This window comes from Lytechinus pictus, chromosome 3 (assembly GCF_037042905.1).
Source record: "Lytechinus pictus isolate F3 Inbred chromosome 3, Lp3.0, whole genome shotgun sequence".
Lineage (NCBI taxonomy): Eukaryota > Metazoa > Echinodermata > Echinoidea > Temnopleuroida > Toxopneustidae > Lytechinus > Lytechinus pictus.
Window position 1 is genome coordinate 79,712,739 of NC_087247.1, and position 18,617 is coordinate 79,731,355.

General features: G+C 39.5%; 2 protein-coding genes across 4 annotated transcripts; one reads left to right on the top strand and one right to left on the bottom strand.

The window, feature by feature from the left end:
* Nucleotides 1-760: 760 nt before the first annotated feature.
* Nucleotides 761-17,333, bottom strand: LOC129256649 (UDP-glucuronosyltransferase 2C1-like). 3 transcript variants are annotated; one of them, XM_064097781.1, is made up of 4 exons: nucleotides 16,368-17,333; nucleotides 6,857-7,085; nucleotides 5,618-5,837; nucleotides 761-4,518 (listed from the first exon to the last, which is right to left on the bottom strand). In XM_064097781.1, the coding sequence occupies exons 1-4, from the start codon at nucleotides 17,241-17,243 to the stop codon at nucleotides 4,227-4,229; spliced, it is 1,617 nt and encodes a 538-aa protein (XP_063953851.1). In that variant the 5' UTR covers nucleotides 17,244-17,333; the 3' UTR covers nucleotides 761-4,226. The 3 variants fall into 3 exon arrangements, with proteins under 3 accessions (XP_063953851.1, XP_054750785.2, XP_054750784.2); XM_054894810.2 differs by lacking the exon at nucleotides 16,368-17,333 and adding an exon at nucleotides 10,017-11,032; XM_054894809.2 differs by lacking the exon at nucleotides 16,368-17,333 and adding an exon at nucleotides 8,307-9,384.
* Nucleotides 1,296-3,048, top strand: LOC135153709 (histone-lysine N-methyltransferase PRDM16-like). The gene has a single exon (XM_064097782.1). The coding sequence runs from the start codon at nucleotides 1,296-1,298 to the stop codon at nucleotides 2,205-2,207; it is 912 nt and encodes a 303-aa protein (XP_063953852.1). The 3' UTR covers nucleotides 2,208-3,048.
* Nucleotides 17,334-18,617: the final 1,284 nt, after the last annotated feature.

Consider the following 18,617-nt stretch of genomic DNA (forward strand, 5'->3'; position numbering starts at 1 on the left):
CTATGTTGGGAAGGAGCAAGTCATATCCTATGCTAGTGGGGTACTGCATTCAGAGAGCAGAGAAAAACTACTATGGGGCTCATAAAGAGTCATGGGCCATGGTAGTATTTCGGAGCTGCAACAGAACTTCTATGGGCGGAGATCAGGACGGATCATCGGGCACTTGGTTGGATCTTTGCAGAGGCAAGGGTGGTTGCCGTGGAACTTGACATATCAGCAATGAGCAGTTACCAACAGAAAGAACCTTCGATCAGGTAGATCTTGGAAGCAGAGCATCAGTCAGTCGACCGGCCCGATTGGTCAACGATGGCTTCAAAGTCTAGTGTGGAGAAGTCCTATTGGAGGATGCACAGCTAGAGATGAAGCAAGACATACTCTACAGGAAGTAGGAGTGTGACCAAGGTCGGAATGTAACCTGGCATGTGATGTTGTTCTTCAGATAGATAGTTCGAAGGAATTGCGTTGGATGCACATCCGCTGATTGTTACGACAGGGTAACGCCTTGGCCTCCAAAGAAGTCTTTATAGAGAGAGATCGAGATGATGAAAAGTAGTTCTAGACATGCGCCTTGAAGAAACCCCCGAGAAGAAATCCTCTAGCACTTCAATCTGCAGAATAGATATTGGACATAACTTTCGCTATAACTTTGTGCCAGAAACAGTAAAAGACTCTGATGCATTTGATTTTGTATTCAAAATGTTGTTTTATGCCTTGATGTATGCTTTATATTTTTGCTTCCATGTTTTCCTTTTCCTCTTTTCTAACCTTTCTTATGTCATTCTCATCTTGACATTTTCTGATCTCAATACAACTCTGTTTGCTCTTTTTATCTATTTCTGTATATAGATTGTTTTGGTTGTTAATGTAAGAACGGTACTCCCTTTATGTACTATGCCAATGTATATACCTGTATACTTTTAACGATGTTTTAATGTTTTATTTTCTTCTTTGCAAGAGCGAGATAACATTTGAAGAAATTCATTTTTATGTTTTGTTGTTAATATACCTGGTCCGAGGACAGCCCAGACTTGGGGAGGGGCTGTGTAGCATAATGAGTTATACCTTTAAGATGTATTTCATAGTTTAATCGTAGAGGGCGATGATTTAGTTGAGGCACCAGTCATTTCGGCAGCGGTGGGATTGAACAACGTGGTATTGGAAGCTCATTCAACTTAGGCGCCTGTATTACAGGGAGCGCCACGTATATCTCCTATGAAGATCGCCAGGAGAGAGGGGTAAAGAGAGCGCCGAGGAAGGGTGCCTGGAGAGAGGCAAGAAGAGAGCGCCTATGCAAGATGAGGCACCGGGTGGCGTCTGACTTTGAATGCTTCGACTGTGGAGCGAGGTTCTCACATAAAAGGAGTCTGCACCGACACATCGACGAGAGACATCGACGTCAAAGGCTGTATACTTGTGACATTTGTGAGAAGGGGTATTCCCGCAGAGATAACCTTAGGGCCCACATGGTGAGTCATGAGAGACGTTCAAAAGTGAGGTCGGAAGTCCACTTGAGCGACAAAGGAGGGAAAGAACGTGAACGTGAAAAAGGTCGGGAAACTCGAGAACATGAGGAGAAGACAACAACTCGGATCTGCAGTGAGGTACAAGAGCCAACCATTGCTGAAGCAGAGATTCAAGTCGACGTCTCTCCTGGCACTATGGAAGCGGTAAATTCTTGGAAAATGGGCCCAGGACTCAGTGGGAAACCACTTAGCCTCCTGCGTCAACAGGTGCAAGATGAGCAGTCTGAGGAGTCTGAGTCCGATCTTGAAGATGAACAGGAGGGGGGCATGGACTTGCCTGAGAAAGTGAAGTTGGGAAAGCCTATCGGTGACTTGAAACCGACCAGGATTTTAGCAGGGAACTTAGTCCGAGTAGCCGAACATAGTTCGGCATACGTGTTTTCCGGAGGATCGAAATCTATTTACGAGGAAAAGGCACGGACCTACCACATGGTGGTGGTAAAAGCTGTCGGGTCGGTCCCTGAAGCTTCATACACCAAGATTAATCATGTACGTGAGGGGCATGTGGGTCCGGCTATGTCCGTAGAGGATTTGGAGCGTGGACTTATCGGAAACCTAAAAACTCTCACCGAAAAAACCACGCGCCGAGTGTTCCGAAATGGAGAAATAGTATCGGAGGACGAAGTCATAAAGGAGTTTACGGTGGATATGATGGTGGGAACAACCAAGGCCGAAACAGATTGATCAGCTAAAGATCTCATCATCCAGAACACTTTTAAGAACTTTTGTTATATATAAAAAACAGTATCTCTTCTTTGAGAAACATTCCGTCTTGTTGTTTTGTATTCCGATTTATTGCCTTGATGTATGTTATACTCTATTTACTATTATGTCTTCCTTGCCTTTCTTCTTATCTTTCCTATATCCTCCTCATCTTGACATTTTCCTGCTCTCTCTACAACTCTCTCCGCTTTTTCTATATATTTCTGTACATATATCATTTTGTTCTTGTTTTGTGAGAACAGTGCTTGATTAAAGTTATATTTTTGATGTCATCGATCATGCAGTTGAAAAAAAAAAAAGATCAGTATCTACTTTTTATACAAAACATTTAATACCTCATGTTTGGACATGAAACTCAAAATGTTATTTGGTTTTCTTTAGGAAGTCTTAGAGATGTCTTCAAACTCATAAGTGTGTTAAGAAGAGTGCTTTCTTTTTATGCTATACCTGTATATACCTGTATATTCTTAACGATATTTGTTTTAAATATTTTTTTTGTACTTATTGTTTCTGCCAAAGATGTTTCACTCTTGAAGGGTGAGTTGAGTTTTGAAAGGATTTATTTTTAGTCTTTTTAGTTTTATACCTGGTCCGAGGACAGCCCAGACTTGGGGAGGGGCTGTGTAGCATAATGAGTTATACCTTTAAGATGTATTTCATAGTTTAATCGTAGAGGGCGATGATTTAGTTGTGATATGCTTTGCGATTATTGGAGAAGTACGTCAGTTCGCTGGGAGCTGCGGTGGCGTGCGGTTGTAAGATGTAAGCTCCGAATAAATCAAGTTGAACTGTATATTGAATATCTCCCAAGTTGCTTCATTTGCATGATTTAGGGTGAGTGAGCGGGTGATTCGGTGTATTTCAGAGGAGCGAGAGAGTGTACCACGTTGCACAATATACTTTTGTGAGCGAACCTGCCCCAAAAGAGATATAAAAGTGAGGAGAAGCGTGGACCGGGTTCTGGAGACTGCGAGACGGCAGAACGCTACCCCGACAGAGCTCGGTTACGCCACAATATCTAAAACTCATTGGAATTACATATTCATAAAATGGACTTATCTTAACTGAACTCCATGATGCAGTAGATATAACCTTACAATAAGCTAAACGTAGGGATTTGTCACGGCCAAATTCTTATAAGAATAGATTGAGCGCGGGAGCCGAGCGACCGCGCGAGAAATTTTGCATGAAGACCAATTTACACTTTGACTGCATTTAAAGATGAATCCACACATTAACAGTAGTATTAACCAATTTAGGATTTAAAAAATATTTGTTTCTATCTTGAAAAGTAGGTGGGGGTGATTGTACATGCCACCCCCTTCGAAAAGTGTGGGGGGGGGGGATGTATCCCCTATTCCCTCCCCCAAGATTTACGCCCGTGTTTCACACAACAATGCAGAATGAATCCTACAACGCAGCAAATGCATTGAAAGTGTGAATCAAATCACAATGAAGTCTTTGTCGAGGGTAGGTAAAGGCAGTTTCGTCCGTGACTCTAGACAAACGACACAATTGCAATTTTAGGTCAACTTTAAATGTGATTTGACTTGCATTTTCAATGCATTTGCTGATGTGTTGTAGGATCCATTCTCTGCGGCGCTGTGTGAAAGCTCCCTTTTAAATGGTGGGACCACAGGTTGCCCGATCCGTATTTTGCATAAGGGGACAAAATAAATCAAATAATTAGTTTTAGTTCTAAAAAAATAGGAACTTGTAATATTGTTGGAAGACAGTCTGTTGATAGAAATGTGGCACTCTTAATGATAATAATGATACCAGCATAGAAGACCCTTCTCTATTATAAAATACCGAGCACCTTGCGAGCAGGTAAAGGTCCGATTTTGAAAGTCCCCTAGCTCGACTCGGCCATGGATTAAATTAACGATCCCCAATTACGAGGCGGCCGCTCTACCAGTTGAGCCAACAATATTGTTTGATTATACATAAGTTTACCAGATTTACCTACAATTATCATGGTTATTCAGTCTTTGATTTTCTACTGCTGCCACGTCCTATCATACGACCACACAGAGAAACACAAAATTTAAGTGTATAATAGACTACAGCTAGAAATACAACGACTATCGCAGTGAGGAAGGCATATACATCTATAAGATGATATTGAATGAATGTAAGATCATTGGCTGGAGATCTCATATAAGCTCCACCAAACTTGATGACATGTTCTATCCAAAAGGCAGCTCGATCCGGAGCGCTCATTGGCTGGTCCTTGTAAATTGCAGAAACTTTATCTGCAACCTCGTTGTAACTGATAAAAAAAAAAATAAAAATAAAAAATCAGAAGATATAAATTATGAACCGACTAAATTCTGTTTTAATTATTCAAAATCAAACATAAAATTAAGGAAGTTAGAATAGTAGAATCTACTAAATCGTCTAAAATTTCATATCTATGTATTGCAATTAGGTATCTATACACTTTCTAATGGGGACCTTTTCCCCTTCTGGATGGAAAGCTACTTTTAAACGACTTGAGGAACAATGTCTTTGAATGTTTTTTAATCATCAAGGTACATCATATAGATTATAAAAGATAGGTAGAAAACCTTTCAACTGGACTTCGGTCGGAAGTGTCGCTTTCTGATTTGCCAAATTTTAACCTCCTACGTTGTGACGCTGCAGCGTCACAACTGTAGCCTATCTGATATCCGCAGCCGCTATAGTGGGCAAGTTACTGGTCGCTCGAAGCAGACTGACGGGCGAGGGCGAAGCCCGATCACTGGTAAAATGTAAAGTCATCAATATGCATATATGGTTATCATATGCGTTACGTACTTTTTGTTATGCATCATTCATGAGATAACCCTTATATGGCGATCAACTGTATTTTTTAACCAATCAAATATCATCGCAGTCTACGTCACGTTCAAGCCTCGTCGCTTATTGGTACGTGTTCGCGGACAGTTATGAATATTTATATTGAAGCTTAGTGGGGATTCGTAGAATTTCTACGAACGGAACAAGGTAAATAACCAGTGATGCAGGCGCTCGGGCTGCGCCCTCGCCCGTCAGTAGTTTGCCCACTAGCCCGACGCATATCGGATAGGCTACGTCACAACGTAGGAGGTACCAGCGCGCTGGTTCAAATCTCACTGGAGTTTTAAAAAAATCACGGGTGAATAGCTATTTAGTTGCTAACGATCCGTCGGCCTGATCGAGAGTCCTATAAAATATCAAAACTAAAAAAAGTAATGTCAGCTGACATCTTATATCTTTGAAGTGTCAATTGACTTTTTTAAAATGGAAATCTGAACTGTACTGAACTCATCACAAATGTTTAATTCATATCATATATAATTCAATCAAACAATTTTTATTGCATAATTAGAACCGCTATATTAGCATACCTTGGGTTATTGATAACTTCAGTAAGTGTATCATAGATGATATCTGCGTTGAGTTCTAGTTTTTCAATCTTTTTACCTAGACCCCTTGCTTCGATCCTAGCAGCGACATCATATTGATCTCCTTGAAGAGGAATGACTACGATTGGTACTCCATGGTAACATGCTTCTTGGAAACCATTATTACCTCCTTGGTACATGAATACTCGTGTCTTTGGATGACCTAAACATGGCAATGAATGACAATTATTCTAGGGCACACACGAGTAAATAATACGCGCTCAATCCATTTAGGACTGGCGTGTCTAAAACATTACATGACTTTATTGATTGAAGTGAGTCATGTATAAATTATACAAAATGTTCGTTATCAAAAGATTAATTACCCTTTCGTAATTTGGCCCTATTTGAGAAGCTAAGATTTATCGGCATTTAATTTGAATTATTGTTTTCCGGTTTTTCTAAAATAGTGTTTTTGTGTATTGCGTTTAACAGCGTTTTTTTTTAATAAAATATCATTGACGCCTTTTCATCAAAAAGATTATTATGACAAAATATGAAAACTATATTTCTTCTCTTCTTCTTCTTCTCCTTTTTGTGTGTATGATCTTTAGTTTCATTCTTTAAATAAACAAAAACAAAAATGAAACAAGAATAGGGAAATGATTAGGTCAGATATTTCTTTTAAGCTGACAAAGTAATCAATGAAGGTACCTATTTTTTTTAAACTGTGAACCAAATGCACTTTTGCACAATATTTTAAAACCAATGGTGTTCATGTTGTTCTAGAAGCACGATCAACGAACTATCTCAATGCTAATAAGATATACTTGGAGATATTATTTTGTCACTAATTTTACATTTTTCTCAGAAAAAGACATTGAAGCTCTGTTTCCTTCCTTTAAATACAGCCAATATAATCCAGTATACAAACGCGTTTCATTATACCCACCCCCCCCCCCTCTCTCTCTCACACACAATATTCCCGTATTTTTTAACAACGGTGAGATTAATGATGTACCAGTGAGACGTAAACACACACACACACACCCTCACACACACATGCATATATATATATTTTCAATTCACCAGAGTTGTCTTTTGTATACAATCTCCTTAATTACCAGAAACAATTCAACGCCATACCATGTATGTTTTAATATTGTAGGCATACAATCATGATCGTTAATCAGAGAGAGAGAGAGAGAGAAAGTATCAACCGGGTATTCCCCTATGCCTTACCAAGGAGGTCGTTTTGAGGCAACCATGGCATAGCTTTCACATTGGATGGTAACTCCCAGTCGGGAAGTTCCTTTAACTGCCAGATGACCTTTTGTGGCAATCTTCGGAAAGCTTCGGCAAACATCGTTACTATTTCGGGTCTGATCGTTGTAATAGATGCCAGATAGGTACCAAGGGTGAAGACAATGACGCCATGGTCTCCAGAGCTCTGAACGAATTCTTCAAGTTCCTTGTAATAGAAATTATACAAAAAATAATTAAGTTTATTTTTCTCCATTATTTGACCTATTGTATTTGAATACTTCACAAGAGCATATTAAAAACTATCAAGTATGAGAATAGATACGAAAATGGAAAACTTGGGAACTTAGATGTCGTCTGACAAGATAGAAAGTACTTCTTGGTCAGTAATTTCTTCGAACAGTTTTGGACACAAACTTATGAGTTCAATGAGCATTCCTTTGCTCTAGATACCAAGAGATCATTGTAAAACCAAGAGTGTCCTTTGCAGTGTATACCGCATTGTTAATTCTAACACACATCAATGGACCCCCTTCTTCAAAAAGGTACACCATCATGAAGTGGGAAAAGGAATTAAAAGAAAGGAAATAAGTGAAAAAAGAGCAAAATACGAAATGATTAAATTGATATTATTAAAAATATGTCACTTATTTAGAGTTTCTATTTGCTCGCTTGCTTCTCTCGAGCGCGACTAACAAGAAATTTACTCAATATCATGTTGTGCTCTCCTAATTTTCACTTACGTATGCCACTGTTAGAGGGTACTCTAACATTCTCAACAACACTCTTGACATGGGGCGGTGTAGCACGTATACCTTTTCCTAATTCAGAACAATAGAAAATAAACTGGGTTCCAACAAAAACAGATCAAACTTTTACAAGCGCACTGCACACATTTCACTCAGTCCAAATGCACAGTATTTTTACGCAAGCTATAGCTTCATTTATCTTTAATAAGTATGTGTCAGGTATTAAGAGATAGGCTAAAGTCCCTCACATCAATTGGTTTCTGGATCCAAAGTCACAAAATGGCAAAAGAAAGAACAAATGGAAATGAGATGGGACCAAACAAACTTCACAGTTTATTAGACACGTCCTTCACGGGCACGTATAAGTGGCTGGCCCAATCATAAAGATGTTACAAGAAGTAAACATTAAAAAATAAATAAATAAATGACTGGAACAATCACATAGCCACCCACAGATCTCCGGGGGATGTCCCTGTATAGTGGGGGATCTAAACACGGTGTGCATCTGTGTGTATCTCACACAGCCACGAAAACACACACACCCACACACCGTGATATAGAAACAAACCCTTCTGAATGAAAAATTCCATGAAACATAAATTATCTTAATTGAATGAAAAGGTATACTTCTTGTGACGAACAAATCATCAAATGTGTTAAACATGTGTATACCAACCTACCTGATCCAGTTTTTCGACAAACTTTACGGTCAAACCACCGACAGGAATTACGCTCGGTGACAGAGGAGTCACAAAATCGGAAGCAAAATTAATATTTAGTAAGTGAAGATCAAAGTGTTGCATATCAAAGATGGGATGGATATAAGGGCTCAACCCAAGCCTTTTACCCATATCTCTATAAAATGGTGGTGTCAACTGTTCACCGACTATAGAGATCAAATATGTCTGAATGATATTTAGAAGCCTTTGCCTGAATGTCATTTGGTTGGTGAAACCGGTCGTAATTTCTGGGAAATAAGCATAATTAACAGGAGAACCACCCAGCATAAGATATCCACTCCATGGGTTTGTCGCTGAAAGACTAATCATTGTTCGGCGTCTTAATGATTTCATATTCTCTTCAAGAACAGCTTTGATGTAGCGGGCACATGGCCAGGTAATATCTACAATGATGGCATCATTTTTCTCAAGTCGAATCATTAGCTCTGTATCTGTAACAACTGCCTCACAGTCATCTACTGTCCTCTTAGACATATTCCTCATTAAACTGAAGAACTCTATATTGTCGTCTCTAAACACCATGGTGCTTGCAAAGTTCAACGATTCGCGGACTTCTTCCGGGGGTATAGGATGCTTGAATACTTCAAAAGAGAGATTAGCATACATTGGTTCTTCTGTACGATGTTCAAAGGCATTGCTAATTAACATTGTAACGTCATGGCCCTTCCGAGCAAGGCCTTCTCCAACAGATGCTGCCGCAAGAAAATGACTTCCCTCACCGTATATAGCAGAAATCAAGATTTTATACATAAAGGTATATCTTGGCATAGACAATACAATAAAAAGCATATAGCTGAAGTGAAAAACAGTCCTAGAAAGGTACGCCATTGTGCATGGAAATGATCTTACACCCCATATAAGCAATGTGTATCCTAGAATGTACACAAAACGTACTATGAATATCATGGGCGAAATAAACCTGCGAACTTTGAACCTGACATCGCTTATACATTACACTATTTTATGTGTCTCGCTCCGGGTCTCGCTCCAGTCTCTACAATATCTACAAAACACAATCAGTTTCAGTCAAAAATTAATATGAGATATAATATTACACCTTCCCGGGTCTGTTTGTTTAAGACCAGGTGACTAGACGGACTTTGTTTTTGACGATTGCCTTTATAAATGGGTCCCAATATGCCTGATTGGATATCATAATGAGCTGGTTATACAGGGGCCGCGGAACCGGGGGGGGGGGGGCTGGGGGGCTTCAGCCCCCCCCCTTTTTTTTTCAAAACCGTGTACAAAAACGTAAAAATCACCATATGATTGTGATTCTTAGCATGGTCAGTCCCCCCCCCCCCCCCACTTTCAAAACCGTTCCGCGGCCCCTGATGTATTAACGTTCTGGATAGAGTATGTTTACTTTTGCAACAATGCATAATATCGGGCATAATAATAGACTAATCCGTATATACAAGGAAACCAATGGGGTCGAAAAAACGATCATTCCGATTTTTTTTTTATTCATGCTTATACATCAACAACTTATTTCCAAACGAAAACAGTATGGATAGGTAAAATTCAGACAATCTTTCAATGACCATTTGATGGAGTAAGCATCGTCACGACGATATCATAAATGTGCTTTATTGCAAACTCGATGGGCCTATAAAGGTTTATACTGATTTTCTCATCACGAATACTTACATTCTGCAATCTACCAGCAGGTTTAGCTGTTAGTCCTCCAACTGATATAAGATTTGGCACCATTGGCACAGGAAAGTCAGAGGAGAAATGAATGTTACTCAGGTACAGATCAAAATCTCTATAGCCATAAAATGGATTAACAATATTTTGCAGACCGACTTCTCTTTCCATTTTTCGAAACGAATATAACATTGATGAATCAATACTGGCCAGTATCAAAATAGACTGAACGATGTTTTTTAGTCTCTGTAAGAAGTTCATACGATTCGTAAAACCAGTCATTGTTTCAGGCATATAGGCGAAGTTAAATGGAGAACCTGAGGCCGACACGAAACCACTCCAGAGAGTCGTAGGAGAGTTTGCGATCATCTTAAGATCTTTGGGGATTTCTCTGTCTTTTTGAAGAGCAGCTTTGATGTAAATACCACATGGCCACGATATGTCCATCATGATGGCATCCATTGCTTTTAACCTACGCATAAGTGCTCGGTCTGTGATGACATTCTTACAGCTCTGGCCAGTCAGGTCCATAATCGATTTCGTCAAGTTACTAAACTGGTCATTGCTCTCTTGAAATGCTACATGATTGGCAGCGTTCATAATCCTATGCACTCTCTCAGCTGGTACTGAATGATTAAAGATCTCAAATGAAAACTTTTCATACTTTGGATCTTTAACGCGATGATCATATGCATTGCTGATGAGAAAAGTGACCTCATGGCCTCGCTTCAAAAGGCTTTCCCCTATGGCTGACGCCGCCAAGAAATGACTACCCTCGCCATATATCGCAGATATAAGAATCTTAGCTCCGCTGACCCCCTCATAATGAAGTGTTGAACCGAAAGTGAATACAGCACAGACAATTATTAGTTTAGAATACATGTCTATTTTCATGATGACCCGGTTATATTATAATGTCCGACTTTCTCTGGTCAAGCCACCAGCCCATTCCTACCACCGAATAGTCCAGCTGTACTATCATATTGTGAATCAAACATGTTAGACGTGCTTTTGTTAAAACGGGATGTCGCAATATATCAGATGGGCGAAGGTGAATATCATGACATGTGTTTCGCCAGGGGCGGATCCAGGATTTTTCGAAGGGGGGGCACATTTTCTCGAGGGAAAAATTTGACGAGCAAAAAAAAAAAAAAAAAAAGGGTTTCAACCAAGAAATAAGGGCATTTCGTCCACGAAAATATAATAATAACATGTCCATTTATATAGCGCAATTACTATGTGCATATACTCAACTGCGCTTTGATACTTGGTATCATATTATTACCCCGGCTGTATATGAGCCGCCATATTAATAGGCGCTAAAGCGTTCAAGGAATAAATCCTACCGGGTCCATTCACCTCACCTGGGTCGAGTGCAGCACAATGTGGATTAATTTTTTGCCGAAGGAAATTACGCCAAGGCTGGGATTCGAACCCACGACCCTCTGTTTCATAGTCCGGAGACTAATCCACTGGGCCACAACGCTCCACCAAATATTTGACAAGAAGAAGAAGAAAAAAAGAAAAGGTTATCATTTTCGAAAGGGGGGGGGGGTACACTTCTGTTTTAACGGCATTTTCACATTCCAAATTTTAATTGTGGCTCTCAAAAAGGGCGAACGGGCTGGCTGTGCCCACCCCCCCCCCCCCCTCTCTGGATCCGCCAGTGTGTTTCGCCATCCCTTGAAACCAAGCTGTGAACCTTGTACTGGTTTCAAAACTGTTGAATGTGCTAAGACAGAATACCCGGGAAAGAATACATGCCTGAAATATGAGGACAATCGGATGACGAACGGAGTTAGCCGATCGACCCCTTCGAGGAACTTAGGCCTCAACTTGTAGGAAGTAAACGAAATATACTTCGTCTGTATAAAGTGTTGAGACATTTTTTTTAAGTGAGCACTAGCGTACCTGAGAAGATGGAGGGGGTGGGACAGAGTGCCCCCCCCCCCGACAAAATGACAGGATTTTTATGACAGTTCTCTCAGTTGTCATACAAGTTTGAAAGGAAAAGTGCTTCCGAAAATAGCCGTGACTTTGGGCCTTTTGTGTCAGAAATTTTTGCCCCTCATGTGTAGATTTCAATGCTACGCCACTAAAGGTTATTTATAATAATTTTTGAGAAAAGACGATTTTTGAACAGTTCACTTGTAAATTTATGCTTTTTTGGGGTAGTGATTAAAAGAAATCTCCTTTCTGCTTACCCCTTACACTCTCATTACGTGTTGTGTCATTTATTTCACCTTTGTTATGTGTTTTTATGATGAGTGTTAAATAAAATTTGAATTTAAATTTGAATCATTTCTGAATGTAAAATCGTATAATTACCATCTTGTTGAGTTGCTCTCGCCATTCTAATACCACAAATGACCTCGTGTCCAAAAAGACAGATAAATCTGATGCAACATCTATATCAATAAAAATGTCTGTCTAATTCGAAAATAACCAATAACCTATAATGAGAAGCCGCGTCATAGTAATGGAAGGAAATCTAGGCTTGAGAAATTTAAAAGAAGAAAAAAAGTCCAACCAATAAGCCAGTTCACGATTAGCTCATGATCAACTTTTCTCAAATGACCTTTGTGATTTTTCGTTAGGATAAGCGCTATCATTTTCAAATGTAGATGTTGCGTAAGATTTACCGGTAGAGTATTCAAATTCTAAGAACAAAAGGCATTGTATAGAACATGTAGACCAGGTGACTAGAATAGTACATCAGGGATAAAGTTTGGTAATCTGTTTTATTGTCTGCCTTTGGCACATTTGACTATTGTTTAGGCTACTGTCAAATACCAGTGATTATGAAGGCTCTATTTATTACTCTTCAGCTTGGATGTGATAAATATTTTTAAAGGAATACATGAATAATCATCAAATCACAAATGCCTATGTCAGTGAATTTGAAAGCCACCTTCATGGTTGTCTCCAATGACCTTTTTCTGCTCGTGCGCAGTTTACAACCGTGAACAGGATTGGGTCTACCTTTAGAAGATGATCCGGAGCTGACGCTGTAAGACCACCGACAAGAATGACATTGGGAGACAAGGGATAGAGGAATTCTGACACAAAATCAATATTTTTTTTAAAAGATCAAAATCTAAGTAGCTCTGAATATGGTGGACATTAGGTAGTCCGAGTGTTCTGCAAATTTCAGAATATGGAGGATAGAAAACGAGCCCTGCAAGGGTATTCAAAAAGGTCCCTTGAAAATGTATTCTGCAGTCTTTGTAAAAAAATTCATCTTGTTTGAAAGACCTGTTGTAATTTCGGGTTGATAAGCATAGCTGTAGAATTAACCTGACGCAGATAGAAATCCACTCCAAGGAGGTGTAGAGGCTATCATGATCACATTCATTCCATTTTCCCTTAAAATCTCCCTGATCAACAGTCCACAGGGCCAAGAAATGTCCATTAATATTGCGTCGATCCCTTTAAGTCTAGAAGGCAAATTCTTATCAGAAATTGCAATCCTCAGACAAACGTTTTGAAAGCAAATTGAAATCTGTGTAAATTGCTGATCCTGGTTGACAAAAGCAAGTTTATTCAATGCTTGGAACATCGCTCGCACTTCATCATCTGGTACAGAATACTTGAAAACTTCGTACGAAAAGTTAGAGAACTTATATGCTTTTCACACTGCATTTCCTTAACCCCATACTATCCTTAACCCCGGACTATCCTTATAACCCCATACTATCTTTTTTTCGATTCACACTGTCTTTCTTAACCCCATACTATTTGCTTAGCCGGGGTTAACGCCTTAACCCCGGGCAATCACACAGCTCATAAATATCGATGATTTTACCATACAGAGCGCGATTAACGTGCAATTTCGACTTCTGTGATTGGCTAATGCTTAGCCCCACTTTTGCTTAGCCCTGTTTCGTTTCACACTGCATCTCTTAGCACCGCAATTGTGGTGCTAGCACCACAATAAGCCGGTAACCCTGCTTTTTTGCAGGGCCATTTTAGTACCGTACTATTTACCGTGCTAGCCCACTTTGCTAAAACGTAGTGTGAAAACGAAGTGGGCTAAGCTTATAAAGGTAAATGCCAGTTGTGGTAACGATCTCAAAATGACTTTTTACAGAATCGAATATAATGAACATCCTAGTGTCTGTTTGTATGAATAAAAAATATGTGCCAAAGGATTCTTGAAGAAATTGTGTAATTGCTGAGAAATAAGCAAAATAAGAGCGGTTTCGGGCACTTCCGTCGGGTCTTTATTCCAGCAATAATAATAATACACTGTCCCATGTGTACCTATCTGTGTTGGCGATCTTAAAGGACAAGTCCACCCCAGATAAATGTTGATTTGAATAAATAGAGAAAAATCAAACTAGCAGAATGCTGAAAATTTCATCAAAATCGGATGTAGAATAAGAAAGTTATGACATTTTAAAGTTTCCCTTATTTTTCACAAAACAGTGATATGCACAACTCAGTGACATGCAGATGAGTCGGTCGATGATGTCCATCACTCACTATTTCTTTTGTTTTCTATTGTTTGAATTATACAATATTTCATCTTTTACAGATTTGACAATAAGGACCAACTTGACTGAACCATATATTAATAAATAATGCTAATTCCACATGTTCAGGGAGGAATTAATCATTGTTTCACTTGACAATGAGGGGAAAATTAGGATATTTCATATTTCATATAATAAAATACAAAAGAAATAGTGAGTGGGTGACGTCATCAGTCTCCTCATTTGCATACCAACCAGGATGTGCATATAACTATTTTGTGAAATTAAGCGAAACTTTAAAATGTCATAACTTTCTTATTTTAAATCCGATTTTAATGAAATTTTCAGCGTTATGTTTGTTGGATTTTTCTCTTTTTATTCAAATCAACTTTCGGTTGGGGTGGACTTGTCCTTTAAGTGTGATCGTTTTTCAGCTTAGATTTTATCATTTCACAGAGTTCAGTTTATGTAACTGTTCCAGATCTAGATCCACGATGATATAGTAATACTTAACCTTGGTTTTACAGACTTTATCACGAAATAAGTGTTTACTGCAACTACTATCATTTAGCTTTAACCCCGGGAAATTGGTGGGGCTTAGGCCCCCCCCCCCCTTAGCCCCACCAATTTCCCGGGGTTAAGAAAAAAAAAGTACAGTGTGAATCTTTGCTCGTTCATAGTAAGCGCTACTTAACAAGAAAGTTACGTTATGACCACGTTCAATTAAAGTGTTGCCTAACGCTGAAGCTGCTATGAAATGACTACATTCGCCATAATATCGTAGAAATTGTTTTACTAATAATATACTTTACTTTGTCTTATCCATAAATTTATGGGGGCGTCGTGGTCAAGTGGTTAGGAATCTCGTCTTTCAATGAGAGGGGCGTGGGTTCGAATATCAGCCACGGCGTGTTTTCCTTCAGAAAGAAATTTATCCACATTGTGCTGCACTCAACCCAGGTGAGGTGAATGGGTACTCTGCATGATTAATTCCTTGAATGCGCCAACGCCTTTAGCAGCTGGAGCTATACAGCCGGAGTAATATATAGAGCGCCATTGAATAGGAAACTAGATAAATCGGGGCCTCATAAATGCTATATATTATTATTATTCAATTTACAGTGGCTACGTTCTATATTTGGCTGTTCCTTGCATGTGAATTCAATCTAAATTTCCAACGGGAAATTGAAATATCCTGTGACATTGATGAGCGAAGGTCAAAATCATGAGATCCAGTAATTTTTTTCACCATCCCTTAGAATTTTCATGAAATTTTGTTCTGGTTTAGCATTTTTTAAACCTAAGGTAGCCCCTTGTAAGTAAGCTATCAGTGGGCAAATGTTAACCAGCCCCTCCGATGGACCTATAGAGTTTACAAAGGGCCATAAGAATAAGTTATAGTGATAGTGGAAGTGGAAATAGAACAAAATATGACTTATGCTAGAGGAAATCAAGTGATGCAAGCCGTGGTGGTAGTAGAATGGCGCAATAATGCCCTTCAGGATTAGTAGCTTGATTTAAAAAAAAAATCAAAAACATGAATTCTGGTCTTTCCGGATAGTAAGAGTAAAGAGTTGACCTGAATTTATTCTAAACTCTTTAAATGAACATAGAATGAATATCCATTCTTTGAATTATTTAGAAACTATTTTCTTTTATTTTTGTATTTCCACAGTAAATACGACAAAAGCGACAAAAAGAAAGCATTGTATCCATAAACATTCACACGGGGTTGATAAAACATAGGTAAAAGCCAGAGTAAAACTAAAACAAGAAGCAATGTGCATACTAAAACAATGAAAAAATATTCATTTTCATGGCATGAAACGATTTAATCTTTAAGTTTATTCAGCAACGTATATTATATAGACCCTACCTTTTGTAGATAATCTGGAGCAGATATTGTAAGACCACCAACAGGAATGACATTGGGAGCTAAGGGATAGATGAATTCTGACGCAAAATCAATATTTGTTAAATGCAGATCGAAATCTGAGTAGCTGTATACAAAGTGAACATCAGGAAGTCCAAGTCTTCTGCCTATTTCAGCGTATGGAGCGTAGAAAAAGTACTCGGCAAGGATTCTTATAAATGACGAGTAGCACATATTCTGCAGTCTTTGTACAAAAGTCATTTTGTTTGGAAGGCCTGTTGTAATTTCTGGTTGATAAGCATAGCTGAAGAATGAACCTGACGCAGATAGAAATCCACTCCAAGGAGGTGTCGGGGTGATGGCAATCATGATCACATTCATTTCATTTTTCCTTAAAATCTCTCTGATCAACAGTCCACAGGGCCAAGCAATATCTAACATCACTGCGTCGATTTCTTTTAAACTAGACTGAAATTCTTTATCAGAAATCAAGAAATCACAATCGTCTGCCATTCGTTTTGCAACCAACTTCATCATTTCTGAAAATTGTCGATCCTGTTTAACGAAGGCTAGATTGTTCAAGGATTGGAACATAGCTCGCACTTCATCATCCGGTACAGAATGCTTGAAAACTTTGTACGAAAAGTTTGAGAACTTGGGGTTCTTGGCTCGTTGTTCATAGTAAGCGCTACTTATCAAGAAAGTTACGTTATGACCACGTTCAATTAAACTCTGGCCAATGGCTGAAGCTGCAATGAAATGACTACCCTCGCCATAAACTGAAGATACGAAAATACTAGCTGCTTCAACTTTTGAAGAATTTGGCAAATTATGGATTATCCCGTAAAGGAGAAGAATAATATAGGCAAGAGACGCCATTTCAACACCCTGCTATTCTATGCAAAGTTAAGGCCACGTAAGATTGCATTTGAATGGTGTGGACTTATGCGTGTGTTGTTTTGCTCCTATGCACTCAAAGTGTTACGTAATCCAATCAAATAGACTTTATCTCTTAAATTGAAAGGAACTAAAATGCATACAAATTGATTTTTACCTATACAGCAGGCTAAAATATTGGTTACAGCCCGTTAGACCGCGGGTCCGATAGACCGCGGGTCCGATAGACCGCGGGTCCGATAGACCGCGGGCCCGATAGACCGCGGGTCCGATAGTCCGCGGGCCCGATAGACCGCGGGCCCGATAGACCGCGGGCCCGATAGACCGCGGGCCCGATAGACCGCGGGTCCGATAGTCCGCGGTGTGTGTAAAATTACGATCAGGATATAGTGAGATCCAATGCAATCAAGAGGTCAAAAGGCCAATGATACGAGTCCATGGGGTTCTATAACGATGACCCAAAGGACAATCGCTCCCTGACATCTACTTCAATGAAAATATTATCCCCATATTTTTATCGTCAGGGACTGTTACCCCCCGGAAATTTACCCTCTAGACGCCATACGGAGCCTCTGAAATGCCATCGACTTGACGACATGGCGAGATACTTTATCTTGCCATGTCGACTAAATAAGCTTATTATGTCCGCATGGCGCGATACGTTATCCTGCCAAGTCAGTCCACATATAAAAAGTTATATGTCAACATGGCGAGATATTTTATCTTGCCAAGTCGACTTAAATAAGTTACGTGTCAACGTAGCGATATATATCGGGATTCTCGCCGGGACTCATGTACACTTCATATTTCGCCATGTGGACATATCGACTTGACAAGATAGAATATATCGCTATGTCGAAATAATAAGCGTATTAATTACTTAGGCGGCGGAACCGGGGGGGGGCTTTCTCCCCTAAATTTGAGGTGGGGGACGGTCCCCCCTAGATTTTTAGTTGAGAACCTTTTTTTTTTGCTTGTCAATTTGTTTTCTACGTCCCCCCCCCAAATTGAGGTGGACCCCCCTCAAATCTCTTTGTCCCCCCCCCCCTAATTTTGGTTGAAAACCTTTTTTTCTTGTCAAAAAATGTTGGTGGTCCTTCCTATAAATTTAGGTTGATTTGCTTGTCAAATTTTTTACCTGTGTCCATCCCAAAATTTCAGGTGGACCACCCTAAATTGTTTTTCCTTCCACCGCCAATGATTAATGAAGACATGGCAAGATAAAGTACCACGCCATGTCGTCACGTTGATGGCATTTTCAAGGCTCCGTACTAGGGGTAATTATTCGGGGTAATTGTCTGGAGGGTAAATTTCCGGGGGGGGGGGTATCATCAGTCCCCGGCGGTAAAAATATGG

Excerpts from the sequence above, each read along its gene's own strand:
- LOC135153709 (XM_064097782.1), top strand. The coding sequence starts at position 1,296 with ATGAGGCACCGGGTGGCGTCTGACTTTGAATGCTTCGACTGTGGAGCG.
- LOC129256649 (XM_054894809.2), bottom strand. The coding sequence starts at position 9,272 with ATGATATTCATAGTACGTTTTGTGTACATTCTAGGATACACATTGCTT. Across the intron at positions 5,838-6,856 it reads GCCTCAAAACGACCTCCTTG|GTCATCCAAAGACACGAGTA; the intron begins GTAAGGCATAGG and ends TGCCATGTTTAG. Across the intron at positions 4,519-5,617 it reads GAAGTTATCAATAACCCAAG|TTACAACGAGGTTGCAGATA; the intron begins GTATGCTAATAT and ends TTTTTTTATCAG.